Genomic DNA, 17,717 nt, shown 5'->3' on the forward strand with positions numbered 1-17,717 from the left:
GGGATGCAGCGTGCTCCCGGAACGCGGCCCCAGTGGGTTTAGGTGCCTGAGGAATGGGGATGGGGATGGGAAGGGGTAGGCGGGGGCCCGAGCGGCCTGGTAGGGTGAGAGAACGTCAAGTCGTCCTTCTGTTCGAGCACTTCTCCCAGTTGTCTTTTAGGAATGTTGGTTTTCTTCTGCTCATTCCAATATGAACCCGTTTTCGAGCACGTCTTTGAGCTGTTTTAAGTGGATAAAGTAACAGGCTCTCAATAAACACCAATACGTTTCTGTCCTTTAAGTTGTCCCCGCTCCCCCCCACCCCCTGCCCCAATCTCTTCTTAGCTCAAGATTTCATTGTTTTGGTTATCCAAAGGAAATGAGTCGTTCTTTGTACTGCAGAGTCCTAGCAACAGTAAACCTATGTTTGGGTAAAGAAATGAATGTAAGAATAAAGGAATGTAAGTCTTTAGGATACTGCTTTTTTGACAGGTGTTTCTATGCGTTTGTTAGAACCAGTGCTTAGGTGACTAGCAGTGTTTAGAGGTTGGTGGTAGTGCCTGTTCTTGTTCAATTAACTTTGATTTGCTGTGTGGTAAGTGGGTAAACTGTTGATAATTTTGAGTTCTTTTTATACTTTAAGCTGTGGGTTTAAAGTAATTTATTTTTGTTCGTGAGTTTTTTTCTCTTAAGGAAGATATTACTGGTTTTTTCTTTTGCCATCTCTTGGTACAGGGAGTTGATATTTAACATCAGTCAACAGTGTGCAAAATGTTTAAGACCACAGGAGCTGTTGTGAATGTAACTAACTTGTATGTTAATTATATGTGCTGTTTGATAGGGGAGTCATTCTTGTCCATTTTCCCCTTTTTAACAGGATAATTTAATTAAAATGGGGACAAAGCCAGTATTAGTAGAAATGTAACTTTCATGCTCTTGTGACGATAGTTTTGTAGCTTCTTTCTGCTATATGGCTTTTTAGGAAACAAGGATTTTTCCTTAAAATAACGCGACATTGTGACCCAGTTCATTGGAAAACTAAAGTTGGTTTTTGCATGTCAGTGAATTGATGTGGAATTTTCTGTTCTTTAGGATATGTAAGGCAGTTTTAAGCTTTGTGTTTATAATGAGAAAAATATTGCTTATTATGAAATGTATCTCGATATTGGATATTGAAATAATTTGAAAGACAAATCAGTTGGATTTTCTTTAGACCTCTTAATTTGATAAACATTAGATTTCCTTCCTAATCTAAGAGAATATAGTTATTAAACCATTTCATTTCCCTTTGCAACACAATTGGACTGTACTTAGTGTGTATCTGTTTCCTAGTAAATTTCCCCCGCACCCCCCGGACCAACCACTAGAAAAAAAAAATTCTGAATTTTTCTATATAAGTGGAGGCTTTTCTTCTTTGTCTTGGAAATGGTTTTTTTTTTTTTTTTTTCCGGTACGCGGGGCTCTCACTGTTGTGGCCTCTCCCGTTGCTGAGCACAGGCTCCGGACGCGCAGGCTCAGCGGCCATGGCTGATGGGCGCAGCCGCTCCGCGGCATGTGGGATCTTCCCGACCGGGGCACGAACCCCTGTCCCCTGCATCGGCAGGCGGACTCTCAACCACTGCGCCACCAGGGAAGCCCTGGAAATGTTTTTATCAGATTGATTTTCTTGTGCTGCATCTCTGGTGTATTTAAAGAAATTTAATTCTGTGTCTCCCTCTTGGCATGAAGTGCAAACTAAAATTAGGCAGGCCAAGAAAGTATTCCAGGCGCACTTTTTCTGAGGCTTTAAAGCCAAAATGAAATATTCTATCAAAGGAAGAAAAATCATTGGGGCCACTTAATGATCATTATGGAAAAGATTTGTTCTGGTAGAAAAATAGGCCGAAATTTACCTGTGTTTTAAATTGGAAGTTGGAGATACTAAATAAAATAATAAATGCATAGGATGTTCTAGATCTAATCATGATTTCTCTATATCTAAATTGGAAATGGTCAAATCACTAGTCCTGGGTCAAATGTACATAACTGTTTTGAAGGAATAAGGGTGATATATGAAGGTGAGTGGACCAAAGCATAACATTTCTTAAAAAAGAGTTCGTGTGATTCTCATCCACTAAAAAAATTTTAGAGAGGATCTTAGAAGCCACAGATTCCATATCTGACCAAATGTAAGAATGAATGATGAAAGACAGGTTTACTGAATACTTACACTTAAGTATTTTGTCATGGGAGAGGTTTATAACTTGGAGATTGTCTGATCTCTTGGACAGTTCTTAAAGGTCCCATGTAAGTAAAGAAGTTGCACACTGAGTTGGTGTTCAGGTTTGTTTTGTTTTTTACTGAAGAACTGAAGACAGTTTCCATGGTAGGGGTTGGGAGAATACTAGTGTCTACCTCAGATATGCAACACAGGGAGAAGTAACCACTTCTATGGATTGATAGTTGCTGTAATCTTTTTTGGGACTCACTTTTATGTTTAGTCTGAGCCATCTCTGTTTTTCATATAAGGCCACTGAGCCATCTCTGTTTTTCGTATAAAGCCACTGCTCTGCAAAATTGTACCTCTGTTTGAAATGCCTCCATAAAGCTTCAGAGAATTCTCCCTTGCTTTTTTCTAAGACTTGGTGAAGAGCCTTTTGTACCTCCTTATTCAGCCTCTATCTGATTTTATAGATTCTCATATATGGTAGTCTTGAGCCTTCTGGATTTGAAGCCTGTTAGTCTTGTCACTCACCTTATTGCCTGTCTTACTGATCATTCTGTTTACCTGAGTTGTTTGGTTTTGTATATTATCTTTCTTTAGGTATTTCAAGGAAAAATGAACACAGTACAGCAGTTAGGGACAGACTGTGGCTTTCTATAGGGCTAGAATAGTTTTTTCAGTGTTTTCATTGATAATCTTTCTGAGACCCTTTCTGATAATGCTTGGCATTTTGTCTTTTTGGCTACAGAATCACAGTCTCTTGGATCTTCTGAAAATAGTCTGTAGCAGTGCTGTCCAATAGAAAATGCTCAGAAATGTGAGCCTCAGATTGTTAAATTTTTTAAAGTAAAAAGAAACAGGTGCCGGAGCCTGTGCTCCACAACGGGAGAGGCCACAACAGTGAGAGGCCCGTGTACCGCAAAAAAAACAAAAAAAACAGGTGAAATCAATCTTAGTAATATTTTATTTAACCCAATTTCAACATGCAATTAATATAAAATTACTAACATAATACCTTGTCTTTTTTTGGTATTAAGTCTACAAAATATGGTATATGTTTTACATTTACAATACATCCCAGTTTGGATCAGCCACATTTCAGGTGCTCAATAGCTACATGTGGTAGTAGGTTTCCTATGGGACAGTGCACACTTCTAATGACTCCCCAGACCCTTTTCTAGAATTTCAGAGCTGAGAGAGAATCAGAGTTTGCCTAGTTCTGTATTCTTCTCACTTTACTGAGGGGGAACTGAGCTTTGTAGAGTTTATGATCTGCCTGAGGATGTCCAGCTAATCAATGAATTAAGTTGGAAAGCCTCTTTGTGCAGAGCTCTTCCTGATACAGTTAATAGCCTTTTAGGATGGCAAATAGCATACTTTTCTAAGTATGTCTTCCACTTAATCACCTTTCTTTTTACCTTCCATTCTGAGTACATTAGAGTGCTTTCTTCTGACGGTGTGCCTTGTACTTCCCTGCTTCTTTGCTTCTGCTTAGTCTCTTTCTTTTACCTACTTAATACTTATATAGCACAAATATTAAATCATTTAATACTGTGTGAGTTGGGTACTAACATTTGCCCCATATTACAGACAGGTATCTCAAGCACAGGCAGATTAAGTAACTTTACAAAGGCATATAGCTAGTAGGTAAGTGAGGGAGCTGCATTCAGACCTAGGCAGTCTGGCTCCAGGGTTCACGTCCATATCTACCACTTACGTTTCCTCTATACAATACCCTTCATGCCCCTTTTAATTTTATTTATTTATTTATTTATTTTTTGGCCGCGCCAAATGGCTTGTGGAATCTTAGTTCCCCTACCAGGGATCGAACCCCGGGCCCACAGCAGTGAAAGCGCAGAGTCCTAACCACTGGACCACCAGGGAATTCCCCTCCCTGCCCTTTTTAGCTCTAGCTCAGATGTCACTTTCTCCATGCAGGGCTCCTGGATTCCATAGTCAGAATTATTAGTAATGGTTAAAATTTACACAGCTACTTACAGTTTTCAGAGTACCTTCATGTCCGCTCTATCACTGTGATAGGCAGAGCAAATATCAGGACTTGATAAGGTTTAAGTGATTTTTGCCACAGTGAGTCAGCAGAGTATGTACCTGAATTTATTTGCTATTTAAAATTTCCATTCTGGAATTCCCTGGTGGTCCAGTGGTTAGGACTCGGTGCTTTTGCTGCCATGGCCCATGTTCAATATCTGGTCCGGGAACTAAGATCCCACAAGATGTTTGGCAAGGCCAAAATAATTTCCATTCTTTCTGTTCTATACTAACCTTTGCCCCATAGCACTTTTTGTTTCATTTTACTACCACTTGTATTGTTCTGTCTTGTTTGATAGTAAATATACCTGTCTCCACCATTAGACTGCAAGCTTCTTGAAGGGCCAGGATCATATCTTGTTTATTTTTGTATTCTCCACAGTCTTAGAACACTGCCTTGTATGTGACAGACACTCAGTTAAGGTGCGTTGAATCAAACTGTACTGCTTTACAACAGACATTTCTTTAACTGTCTCCTGTGTCAAGTACTATTCCCTGTGGATGCTAGAGATAGAATTTGGCACTTCGCTCTGTCTTTGAGGGGCTCTCAATATAGTAGGGGAGATAGAGAGGTAAACAAATGATCATTGCGTAGTTTGGTAGGTGCTAAAATAGAGAGCTGTCCAGCATATCGGAGAACATAGAAGAAGCAGCATCTAACTCTGGAGCCACAGATGGTTTCACAAAGGAGGAACAATGAGAGGATGAGCAGAGTTTTTTCAGGTAGACAAGACAGGAAGGAAAGAACATGAAGCAGAAGAAATACCATGTGCAATGGTATAGCTTAATCTAAAAGAAGATGGCTGGTCAACTTGAAGTAGTTTGGTATGGCTTGAGGTGGTGCAGAGAAGACAGGCAGAGACCAAATCATGGAAGATGAGGCTGATAAACTTGAATTTTTATCTTTGAGATGGTTCATGTATAAACACTTTGAAATGTTTTTATATTTTAGGGAAAAACAAATAAATCATGCTTGGTGATATTTTAAAAAATATGGCTAACTGAAAAGTAGATTCAAAGGAAACTATTAGAGAGATACACTGTTGTATGTAGTAGGAATATGACAAAATCATAAAGGTGATATCTGAATGGAGTTTGGGAAACACTATCATAGAGGAGTGTCCTTGAGAGGTTTTTAAGGGGGGCAGTGACAGGTTTTAGGAATTTTCTAGCAGCATTATGGACCTTGGATTGGAATGGGACAAAAATGTCATAGGAGCAATAGACCAGGTAACATGAAAGCTTTTGAAGTAAGCCAGTAACAAGTGGTTGTGGTGTTTAAAAGGAAATGAAGATGGTATAATAGGACCTGTTGACAGATTATGTCTAGGTTTGAGAGAGAGAGAGAGAAGAGTTTAGTGTAATCTCTTAGTTTCTGGCATGGATTACTTAGTAAATACTAATAACTAGATTAAGGCATACAAGGGAGTTTGGTTTGGGCCAGACTGAATTTGAGATGCTGCCAAGTCAAGACACTGAGGCAGAAACGTTCAGAAAACTGTTGGATAAACAGATCTGTTGGGTAACAAATATTTATTGATTACCAAATGTGCTCCAGACACTGTTCTAATAGTGTTAAACTCTGGAGAAAGGTCTAGACCAGTGGTTCTCAGCTGGGGGTGATTTTTCCCCCGAGCGGATATTTGGCGATATCTGGAGACACTTGTAGATTTTCGCAGTTATCTAGGGGGTGTAAAGGCCAGATGTTGCTGAACATCATACAGTGCACAGGACAGCAGCCCCCACAACAGAGAGTTGTCGGTAGTGCCAGGGCTCAGAAACCCTGGTTTTTACTGAAGGTACAGATATTTCCTTCTGGATTGTTAGCGTGTGAATATCATTGTCATCTTGGATTCCCGCTCCCACTCTTCATTCTCAGTGATTTGTGTTATAGTAGAGACTCTATTCAAAGGCTGTGTAGAATATAATCTTAGATAGATTTTTATTTCTTAAGAAGAGATTTTGTAAATACCAGTATGTAAAAGTAACTAAAGGAAATAGTATGTTTCCAATAACAAGATCAGCTAAACGAAGAATTACAGAAATTCAAAACCCAGTGTATTTGAGGGGCAAGAGAGAACAGGGAGACAGGAGCAGAGAATAGAGTGGATCTGTAAACAAGTATCTTGAGGAAAACGTAGAGAAGGGAAATAGGGTCTCCTAAGAATGGGTCCATGAACCTCTACTTTTTCAAGGATTAGGAATTAATTAGGCACTGTGGGGAGAAATGGGTGTAGTTTGCCCTAAATTTGGGATAAGATTGAGAATCTTGCCTCAGTGACTGCTTTGGGGCAGAAAGAGAAACAAACCATGCTTCCTACAAATCAAGCTGCAAAAAAAAGCTGTGAAGGGCTTTGGAGGAGCCTCTCCCATGGCAAGACTGGGCTCTGAGAGGCCAGTGTGTGTGTAGTTGGCTGACATGTGTAGAGTTTGTGCTGAGATTTCATAGACTTCTTATTTTTATGTGTTCTTGACATGAATTTGTAAGCTGCTGCTGAACTGGAGTGATGAGAGGCAGTGGCTTTGGCTTAGAGGCTTAGTGCTCTAAGTCCTCTGTTGGGACTGCAGAAGTGGCAGTTATAGAAGGCAGCTGTTAACTTTACTCAAGTTAGCGTGCCTGGCCTCGGGTTGAAGATGTTGCTTTAGTAGTTTACATGGTTCGCTAGGCACTCACTGGCTTTTGGTAGGGTTTCACAGTGATGTTCTTTAGCTAATGGTCTCCTGTTACTTTCAGATCAGCCCTGGGGGGTTTGGGCCAGTCACCATAAGTGACTTGCAGTTCAGGAGGCATTATGGGCCAGGAGAGCCAGTCATATATGGGTGCAAATTCTGCAGCATTCAAAATGGGAACTATAGAGTCCCTCACGAATCTGTGCTGTGATTAGTTTCAGAATGTTAAATGATAACTCACTTTGTTCTAAAAAGTATATAGTGTGGTTTACAAAGAAGCATTCAATATAGCAAGATAAATTATATTCAGAATAAGTAAGAAAAATGAGACAAAAAGAAAATAAAGATAGGAAACCAAGATGGAGCCAATAGGAAAAATAAGAATAGTACATATAAAATAAAAGCTATGATGACTGGGTTACTTCTTTGAGATTAGGCCTTAAGCTTTCTAGGAGCCTACAGAAAGATGTAAACTGATCAATTAAAAAAAATTTACAGAGTCTGTAAGATGATAAAAATAAGCTTCTCAGGGAAATCACATCTATCCTTGATGGAAGAAACAAAGAGACATTCCTCCCCCAGTCCTCCTTGAAGGCAACTATTTAATCACGGCATCCTGTGCACTTTGTTTATAGTCCACGCAATGACAAGCTCTGTAGAGGACTGTTTCCTATAATGTCCTTTACTACAGGTTGATAGTTTGACATTAAAGTGCAATTTGGGAAGAAGCGATTGGGAACGGAGTGCAGTGTAATGCAGGGTGAGGACAGCCCTCTCTAGAGGACAGTCTGGCTTAATTCATGGTGGAGTTTATAGTAGGTTGGTTTGTTTGGGTAACATACTAATAATTGATCTTTAAAGGGGTGTACACCAAATTTGGTGGAGCCCCCAAATTTACAAGAGTGGGCAAGAGGAGAGATCAACATTATACGCTTATGTCAGAGAATATATTAGGTATGGGCCCTGACCTTCACTGATGGAAGTTAGACCTGTTCTTAAAAGATGTGCAATCGGAAAGAGTGTGGATGGGACAAGTGCCTGAGAACAAGCAGGTCTCCTGGCAACAAACAGAAAACTCTGCCCACTCCTGGACAAATTACAGCAAAGCACTTCTGGAGGTACCTTGGTGGAATTCTCTTTGAGGAGGTTTGGTGAGTGTACCTGAAAAAAATCGCAAATATTAATTGAGCAAGGCATTATACCTAAGAAAGGTGGGTAAGGTCCTGAGATAGGTACTTTAAAACATCACTATATTGTTTTATTTTAAAAATTGTATAGTTTCAGAAAGTACATTTAAAAGTATAAATTGTTGCTCTATGAGGCTAACCTAAAAAAAGTAGTGCTCTTTTTTCTGGCTGACTGAGAAGGGAGGTGGTAATGAAAGACTATAAAAAAATACAGGCCAATCATGGCATATTTGTTCTTTGGAACTACCCTTAAGCTAGATGGAAGTGAGTTAGGGTGAAAAAAAAATGCAAACAGTAATTGTAAACTTTGGGAGCTAATTACTATACAAATAATAAATTATATATCACAGGTCTAATGGATTATAATAGAAAGAGGATGTTGTACAACACTGATCTTTTGAAATTGATTGGGAGGACAGCTACCTCTATCCACAAGGAGTAGATTTGAGTGGTTATGGTCAACGTGGTAATTATTATTTTTAAAGAGGTAATATATATTATTAATTTAAAAATAACAGTTTTATGAGATATAATTCACATATCAAAATTAATTTTTAAAGTGTATAATTCAGTGGGGTTTTTTTCCCAGTGGGTTTTAATATATTTACAGAGTTGTGCAACCATTGCCATAATCAATGTTAGAACATTTTTATCATCCCAAAGAGAAACTATACCCATTAACAGAAACTCCCCGTTACCCCTTACCTCAAAGTCCAGCCCTAAGCAACCATTAATCTATTTTATATCTTCATGGATTTGCCTATTCCAGGCATTTCAGATAAATTGAGTCATATATTGAGTTGGCCAAAAAGTTCCTTTGGGTTTTCCCATAAGGTGTTACGGAACTTTTTGGCCAACTCAATATATATATATATTTTAAAATAAATTTATTTATTTATTTATTTTTGGCTGTGTTGGGTCTTCATTGCTGCGCGTGGGCTCTCTCCAGCTGTGGCGAGCAGGGGCCACTCCTTGCCGTGGTGCATGGGCTTCGCATTGCGGTGCTTGTTGCAGAGCACAGGCTCCAGGCACACAGGCCCCAGCGGCTGTGGCACGCAGGCTCAGCAGTGGGGCTCGCAGACTCCAGAGCGCAGGCTCAGCAGTTGTGGCGCACGGGCTTAGTTGCTCTACGGCATGTGGGATCCTCCCGGATCAGGGCTCGAACCCGTGTCCCCTGCATTGGCAGGTGGATTCTTCACCACTGAGCCACCAGGGAAGCCCCTTCATGCTTTTTTTAAAAGTAAAATAAATAAACAAAGATGAAAGTGGAATGCGTTTTGGTTGACATCTCTGGCAACTGCTGTTTTGGGTTTGATGTATATCCTCCTAGCTTATTTTATTTTATTATTTTTTCATTTTACTGCGTTGGGTCTTAGTTGTGGTACGTGGGATCTTCATTGAGGCATGTGGGATCTTTTGTTGTGGCGCTCCGGCTCTTCGATGTGGTGTGCAGGCGGGCTCAGTAGTTCGCCGCATGGGCTTAGTTGCCCTGAGGTATGTGGGATCTTAGTTCCCCGACCAGGGATCGAACCCGCGTCCCCTGCATTGGAAGGCAGATTCTTAACTGCTGGACCACCAGGGAAGTCCCCCAGGTTGGTATTTCTATTTTGTGGATGAGGAAACTGAGGCACAGAGAGATGAAGTAACTTAGCAGGGTTACACAGCTAAGTAACAGACAGTAAGCTAAGTAATAGGTAGTAAGAAGTTGAGGTGATATTGTTCTGTGATCTCTTTGACTTCGGAGACTGTGCTCTTAACCTCTTAACTGTGCCATTGTGTTACTTGTGTAAGATATCCTGCAATTGGTACTTGTTGATTTAGGAGTAAAGGAGTATTCTCTCTGGGCCCTACTCTATTCCTCCAAAATTTGACCTTCCATCAGTATTTTCTTTTTTTAAAATTTTGTTTATTTTATTTATTTATTTTTGGCTGTGTCGGGCTGTCGTTGGCTTTCTCTAGCTGTGGCGAGAGGGGGCTACTCTTCGTTGAGATGCGCAGGCTTCTCATTGTGGTGGCTTCTCTTGTGGAGCATGGGCTCTAGGAGCACGGGCTTCAGTAGTTGTGGTACGCGGGTTCAGTAGTTGTGGCTCACGGGCTCTAGAGTGCAGGCTCAGTAGATGTGGCGCACGGGCTTAGTTGCTCCACGGCATGTGGGATCTCCCCAGACCAGGGCTCGAACCCATGTCCCCTGCATTGGCAGGCGGATTCTTTACCACTGCGCCGCCACGGAAGCCCCTTCCATCAGTATTGAACATAGCTGATTACTCCTCTTTTGAAACATTTTCTTCACCGGACTTCCACAATACTACACTCTCATGGTTTCCTTTGTACCTCATCAGGCAGTCCCTTTTGCTGGTTCCTCCTTCTGTCCCTAACTTCTGTGTGAAGTATTAAGACTCCTTTTTGTAACTTATCCTTTTCCCTATTTGTAAGCAGCCACTTTAGTTGTCTCTTCTAGTCTCGTGACTTGAAATATATATTTCCTGACAATCTCCAAATTGGTCTCTCTAGCCTGCATCCTTTTCCTTGAATTCAGGACTCACTGGGTCAGCTGTTTACAGCACATCTTAGGCACTTTGAAGTCTGATAGGCATTGCAGACTTAGTGTGTCAAAATCAAATTCTTACAGCCAAATAGTGGAAAGAACCCAAATGTCCAGCAACTGATGAATGGATAAGCAAAATGTGGTAAATACATACAATGGAATATTATTCAACTATAAAGAAGAACAAACAAATCATGTATGTTACAATGTGGATGAACTTTAAAAACATATGTTAAGTGAAAGAAGCCAGTCACAAAAGGCCCCGTTTCTAGATGTCCAGAATGAACAAATCCATAGACACAGCAGACTAGTGATTGCCTAGGGCTGTGGGGTGGGGTTGTGGGAGGTGGGAGATGAGTGCCAATGAGTATACAGTTTCTTTTTGGGGTGATGAGAATGTTCTAAAATTGATTATGGTGATGGTTGCCCAACAGTGAACATGCTGAAAACCATTTATACATTAAAGGGGTGAATTTTACAAAGTGTGAATTATATATATATTATATATATTATATCTCAATGAAGTTGTTAAAAAAGCCCCACAAATTCCTGGTTCCCCGTCCCCCAAACAAAACCCAGACAAATCAAAACAATCATAAAAAAATAATTGAGAAACACTGGGCTTATTAAAATTAAAAACTTCGCTCTGCATGGGAATTCCCTGGTGGTCCAGTGGTTAGGATTTCATGCTGTCACTGCTGAGGGCCCAGGTTCGATCCCTGGTCAGGGAACTAAAATCCCACAAGCCACGCAGCCAAAAAAAAGAATATTAAAAAAACAAACAAAAATGTTGCTCTGCAAAAGACGCTTTCAAGAGAATGAGAAGGCAAGCCACGGACTGGGAGAAAATATTTGTGAAAGACGTGTCTGATAAGGGACTTTTATCCAGAATAAACAAAACACTCTTAAAACTCAGCAGTAGGAAAACAAACAACCCTATTAAAAATGGGCCAAAGGGGCTTCCCTGGTGGCTCAGTGGTTAAGAATCCGCCTGCCAATGTAGGAGACACAGGTTCGAGCTCTGGTCCGGGAAGATCCCACATGCCGCAGAGCAGCTAAGCCCGTGTGCCACAACTACTGAGCCTGCGCTCTAGAGCCCGCGTGCCACAACTACTGGGCCCATGTGCTGCAACTACTGAAGCCTGCATGCCTAGAGCCCATGCTCTGCAACAAGAGAAGCCACCGCAATGAGAAGCCTGCACACCGCGACGAAGAGTAGCCTCCACTCACCGCAACTAGAGAAAGCCCATGCAGAGCAACGAAGACCCAAAACAGCCAAAAAAAAAAAAAAGGGCCAAAGACTTGAACAGATACCTCAGCAAAGAAGATATATAGATGACAAATAAGCCTATGAAAAGGCACTCCATATCATATGTCATTAGGGAGATGCAAATTAAAACAAGGTGGGAATTCCCCAGCGGTCCAGTGGTTAGGACTCTTGCTTTCACTGCCGAGGGCCCAGGTTCAGTCCTTGGTCAGGGAACTGAGATCCCACAGTCCGCGTGGTACGGCCAAAAACAATACAAAACAAAAACAACAAGGCAGTACCACTACACACCTATTAGAATGGCCAGAATCCAAAACACTGACAGCACCAAACACTGGCAAAACTGTAGAGCAACGGAAACTCTCACTCATTGTTGATGGGGATGCAGACTAGTACAGTCACTTTGGAAGATCATTGAGCAGTTTCTTACCAAACTAAACACCCTTACCATATGATGTAGCAGTCGTGGTGTTTATCCAAATGAGTTGAAAACTTAACATCCACTGTAAAACCTATACACAGATGTTTATGGCAGCATTATTCATAATTGCCAAAATTTGAAAGCAACCAAGATGTCCTTCAGTAGACAAATGGTTAAATAAACTGGTACATTGAGATAATGGAATATTATTCAGCGCTAAAAAGAAATGGGCTATCAAGCCATGGAGAGACATGAAGGAAGCTTAAATGCGTATTACTACGTGAAAGAAGCCAACCTGAAAAGACAACATATGTATGATTCCAACTATATGACATTCTAGAAAAGGCAAAACTATGGTGATAGTAAAAAGATCAGTGGTTTCCATCCTTTCCCCATACCTTGCCCGGTATATCTCTTAAATGTGGATGTCATCTGTATCCTTTATCACATCCTTTAGTAAACTGGTAAATGCAAGTGTTTCCCTGAGTTCTGTGAGCTACTCTAGCAAATTATTCAAACCTAAGGAGGAGGTCTTTGGAACCTCTGATCTATACCCGGTTGGTTAGAAGCGCAGGTGATAACCTGGGCTTGAAACTGGTGTCTGAAGTGTGTGTGTATATTGGCAGGGGAGTTGTGGGGGGGGGCAGTGTTGTGGGACTGAGCCCTTAACCTGTGGGATCTGACACTATCTCTGGTAGATAATGTCAGAATTGAGTTAAATCATAGGATACCCCGCTGGTGTTGCAGAGAATTGCATATTGTAGGGAGAAAAAACCTTGGTGACCAGGAGTGTCAAAACTGTGAGTGTTCTGTGTGACTAGTAAGGGAGACACATAGGAAAGAAGCACAGAGTAGGGAAGAACTGAGTTTTTCCCTACATAGGAAGGAAAAAGCTGAGGTTTTTTGTTTTTGTTTTTTTTAAACAAATGCAAAGTGGAACTGAAGGAACCTTAGAGACCATCTTTCATGATAAACTTAAGGCTCTGAGTTCAGAAACATTGTTTCACTCACCAGTGTCTGTTCCTTTCACAAATAATGGATGGATTATATATCTGGACCAAGGATTGTTTATTGAAGCATCTGAGGGTTGTAGGAAATTCAGCACAGAAGGAGCTCCCTACTCAGGGCCAGAAGGACTCCAGGCCAAAAAGATGATCTTGCCTTTGAGGTGCTATTTGAAGATCAGGAACTTATCCTATGAATAAGAGCAAACCTTTTTATTTTGAAGATGATTTAAACAGCTTGATTTCCCCTCATTTTTTGGGGGGGGGGACTTTTTTCTTGCTCTTCTTCCCCCCTCCCATTGTGAGTTCTCTCCTATGCTTGCCTCTGTGTAAAGTGTTGTAGCTATAACTGTTTTTGTTTGTTTGTTTGCGGTACGCGGGCCTCTCACTGTTGTGGCCTCTCCCGTTGTGGAGCACAGGCTCCGGATGCGCAGGCTCAGTGGCCATGGCTCGCGGGCCCAGCCGCTCCGCCGCATGAGGGATCTTCCCGGAACGGGGCACGAACCCACGTCCCCTGCATCGACAGGCAGACTCTCAACCACTGCGCCGCCAGGGAAGCCCGCTATAACTGTTAAAGTGTGTCTCTCATATATTTAAGTAAATTGTAGCATTTAGATTCCTTAATTATGTTTAAAATCATTTCATTATGCTTGTGTAGTTTAACTTGTCCTTTCTTGGCAGATCTTCATAAAATCTAGTAGGGCCTCTGACTGTAGTATTAACTGGTCTCAGATGGAAGGAAGATTCCCCCCCAGTTCTTTTTTTTTTTTTTTTAATATTTATTTTGGCTGTGCCAGGTCTCAGTTGCAGCACGCTGGATCTTCGTTGCGGCATGCAGACTTCTTTAGTTGCGGCATGCGGACTTCTTAGTTGTGGCATGTGAACTCTTAGTTGTGGCAGGCAAACTCTTGGTTGTAGCATGCACGTGGGATCTAGTTCCCTGACCAGGGATCACACCCGGGCCCCCTGCATTGGGAGCATGGAGTCTTACCTACTGGACCACCAGGGAAGTCCCTAGAGTTCTTTTTTTAAAAATTAATTCCTTAATTAATTTTTGGCTGTGTTGGGTCTTCGTTGCTGCATGCAGGCTTTCTCTAGTTGCGGCGAGCGGGGGCTACTCTTTGTTGCGGTGCGTGGACTTCTCATTGCAGTGGCTTCTCTTTGTTGTGGAGCATGGGCTCTAGGCACGTGGGCTTCGGTAGTTGTGGCTTGTGGGCTCTAGAGCGGAGGCTCAGTAGTTGTGATGCATGGGCTTAGTTGCTCCGCGGCACGTGGGATCTTCCCGGACCAGGGCTCGAACCCGTGTCCCCTGCGTTGGCAGGCAGATTCTTTATTTATATTTATTTTTGGCCGTGTTCAGTCTTTGTTGCTGTGCGCGGGCTTTCTCTAGTTGTGGCGAGCAGGGGCTACTCTTTGTTGCGGTGCATGGGCTTCTCATTGCAGTGGCTTCTCGTTGCGGAGCACAGGCTCTAGGCACGTGGGCTTCAGCAGTTGTGGCATGCGGGCTCTAGAGTGCAGGCTCAGTAGTTGTAGTGCACGGGCTTAGTTGCTGCACGGCATGTGGGATCTTCCCGGACCAGGGCTCGAACCCGTTTCTGCTGCATTGGCAGGAGGATTCTTAACCACTGCGCCACCAGGGAAGTTCCCCTAGAGTTCTTTTTAAAAGGTAGAGTGACTCTTAAATGTACATTTTGCGATTAATTTTGTTAACCTTTCTATTTTGAGATAATTGTAGATTTATATGCAATTGTAAGAAATAATACCAAGTGATCCCATGTACCCTTTACCCAGTTTTCTCTGGTAGTAACGTCTTGTGGAACAAATACCACAATCAGGATATTGACATTGATACACTCCACGATCTTGTTCATAATTCTCCAGTTTTACTTGTACTCATTTGTGTGTGTATTTAGTTCTATGCAGTATTGTTATATCTGTAGTCTCATGTATCTAATACCACATTCATGATACAGACAGTTCCATCACCCCAAGGAGTCCACATGTTGTCCTTTTTGTAACCATACGCATTTCCCTCCTGCTGCCCCTACCTCCTAGACCGTTGGCAATCACTAATCTGGTCTCCATTTCTATAAATTTTTTATTTCAAGAATGTTATATAAATGGAATCATACAGTATATAACCTTTTGGGATAGGTTTTTTTTTTTCTCCCCACTCAGCATAAATCCCTTGAAATTTATACAGATTGTCATGTGTCAGTAGTTTGTTTTTTATTGCTGAATAGTATTCCACGGTGTGAATGTACCATAATTTAACTGTTCACTGTTGAAGGACAACTGATTTATTTCTAGTTTTTGGCTCTTATGAATTAAGCTTCTATGGACCTTTGTGTACAGGTTTTTATGTGATCATAAATTTTCATTGCCAAGAATGCAGTTGCTGGGTCATATTTGGTAAGTGCGTGGTTTGCAATGTACTTTAAGAATTAGCAGATAAGGGCTTCCCTGGTGGCGCAGTGGTTGAGAGTCCGCCTGCCTATGCAGGGGACGTGGGTTCGTGCCCCGGTCCAGGGGGATCCTGCGTGCCGCGGAGCGGCTGGGCCCGTGAGCCATGACCGCTGGGCCTGCGCATCCGGAGCCTGTGCTCCGCAACGGGAGAGACCACAGGGGTGAGAGGCCTGCGTACCGCAAAAAAAAAAAAAAAAAAAATTAGCAGGTAAAAACCTTTTCCTCTTTATTGACTTTTGCATTTTTTTGTTGAAAAACATCATTTTACAGTTCCTTGCAGAATTCTCTGTCTTCTAGAACCTATTACCTGTAAGCCAGGGAGTTTGCATTTTGGAATAGGCATTGTGAGAGGAAGGTAAAAGCTGACAGAAATCGAATCCCAGAATCATCATAGTTTCCTTTCCTGTGAAACAATACACGGATTAGTTCTTGTCTTTTTTGCATTTGGTCTTTAGTTTTAATATTGTAATAAAAGGTTGCATTTTATTTTCTCTTCTTACAGCGGCTATGTGACTATGTTTGTGACCTCCTCTTGGAAGAGTCAAACGTCCAGCCAGTATCAACACCAGTAACAGTGTGTGGAGACATACATGGACAGGTAAAATTTCATGCGGAGATTTTTAGCTTTTGTACTGTCTGTCCATGTCTGTTTCCAGTTGTGCTGCAAAATATTAAAAAAAAAAAATGCTGGTGGTTGGCTAGGGTGCCTCAGTCTGTGTGACATTAATGATTCCTGTTTACTGTTAAAGTGAATAAAAGCAGTGGTCAAATTATTCATGGACTTTGTTGAAATAATACTTAGAAAGTGAAGAAGCATTATTGCTCTGTGGACGGGGGAGGTATAAAATACAAATGCGGGCTGCTCCTAGTTATTATGATTGATAGCAGATGCTTTGGTGTTAGGCAGTAATTTTCTATTCATTCTGTTCATTTCTGTTCTGTTCACTTAATGTCATATTTTATTGAAAATTTTATTGAAATTTATTGAAAATTTATCATTTCCTTAGTGGGAATGAGAATAGCAGCAGTTCAGAAAGATAAAATTATTGGTGCATGATTTTACAGCAAGTCAGTGCTAGAATGGGATGAGAAAGTTCATTTTTTCATCTGCTGGGGTTTTGTTTGTTTTTAAGAGTTTCAGAGCATTGACAGGAGGGGTACACCTCATCTTTAGACTCTTACTGTTAGTGTTTAGCCTAGTTAGAAAACTGTGTATTTGTAGTTTTTTCTTTTTTACTGGGAAATGAAAGCTGAACAGAACACTCATAGCCTGCTCTGTGCATGCAATGGAGTTGGGGCTATCAGACATAATATTTGTGAACAATATAGTATTTATGAATTCCTACAGGACCTTAACTATGACTGCCTAAAGAAGCAGAAATGTGTGTAGCTTGGTTGTGATTGAGGGCTGCTCCATGAGTACAGTTCTATTTATTTTTTCTTTTAATTTGGCTGCCCTGGGTCTCCGCTGCGGCGCGCAGGCCCTTCGTTGCCGGTTTCTCTCTAGTTGTGGCACTAGGGCTCTAGAGCGTGCAGGCTCAGTAGTTGCGGCATGCAGGCTTAGCTGCCCCGTGGCATGTGGGATCTTAGTTCCCTGACCAGGGATCGAACTTGCGTCCCCTGCACTGGAAGGTGGACTCTTAGTCACTGGACCAGCAGGGAAGTCCCATAAAGTTCTATTTTGACTACTTAGCTCTTTTCTTTTTGGTTTTTCAGTCTGTTCTTTGGATGTGTGAGGTTATAATAAATGACATCTGCATGTTATCAGCTTCTAAATAGAGGCCCCCACTATGTCATATTTAATCTGTTAAAATTCTAGTTCTCTAAAGTAGACCTTAGGAGTTCTTCTTAATTTCCATGTAACTTCTCTCCAAAAGTATAATAAATATTTGTATTTTGCTAACATAAAGGGTATTAATGTAAGCA

The 17,717-nt window shown here is 41.4% G+C and overlaps 1 protein-coding gene and 1 non-coding gene across 3 annotated transcripts in view; both read left to right on the plus strand.

Moving 5' to 3' along the window:
* Positions 1 to 17,717, plus strand: part of PPP6C (protein phosphatase 6 catalytic subunit) — a 35,017-nt gene that overhangs the window by 6,175 nt on the left and 11,125 nt on the right. For both annotated transcript variants that reach the window (XM_067743328.1, XM_067743327.1), the window contains exon 2: positions 16,294 to 16,389. Coding sequence is in view for 1 of the 2 variants with exons in the window: in XM_067743327.1 (XP_067599428.1) it covers positions 16,294 to 16,389 (96 nt within the window). In the remaining variant the exon portion in view is untranslated. The remainder of the gene's footprint in view (positions 1 to 16,293; positions 16,390 to 17,717) is intronic.
* TRNAD-GUC (transfer RNA aspartic acid (anticodon GUC)) lies at positions 11,292 to 11,364 on the plus strand. The gene has a single exon. It is a non-coding gene; the product is annotated as a tRNA-Asp (tRNA).

Source organism: Pseudorca crassidens, chromosome 7, assembly GCF_039906515.1.
Source record: "Pseudorca crassidens isolate mPseCra1 chromosome 7, mPseCra1.hap1, whole genome shotgun sequence".
NCBI lineage: Eukaryota > Metazoa > Chordata > Mammalia > Artiodactyla > Delphinidae > Pseudorca > Pseudorca crassidens.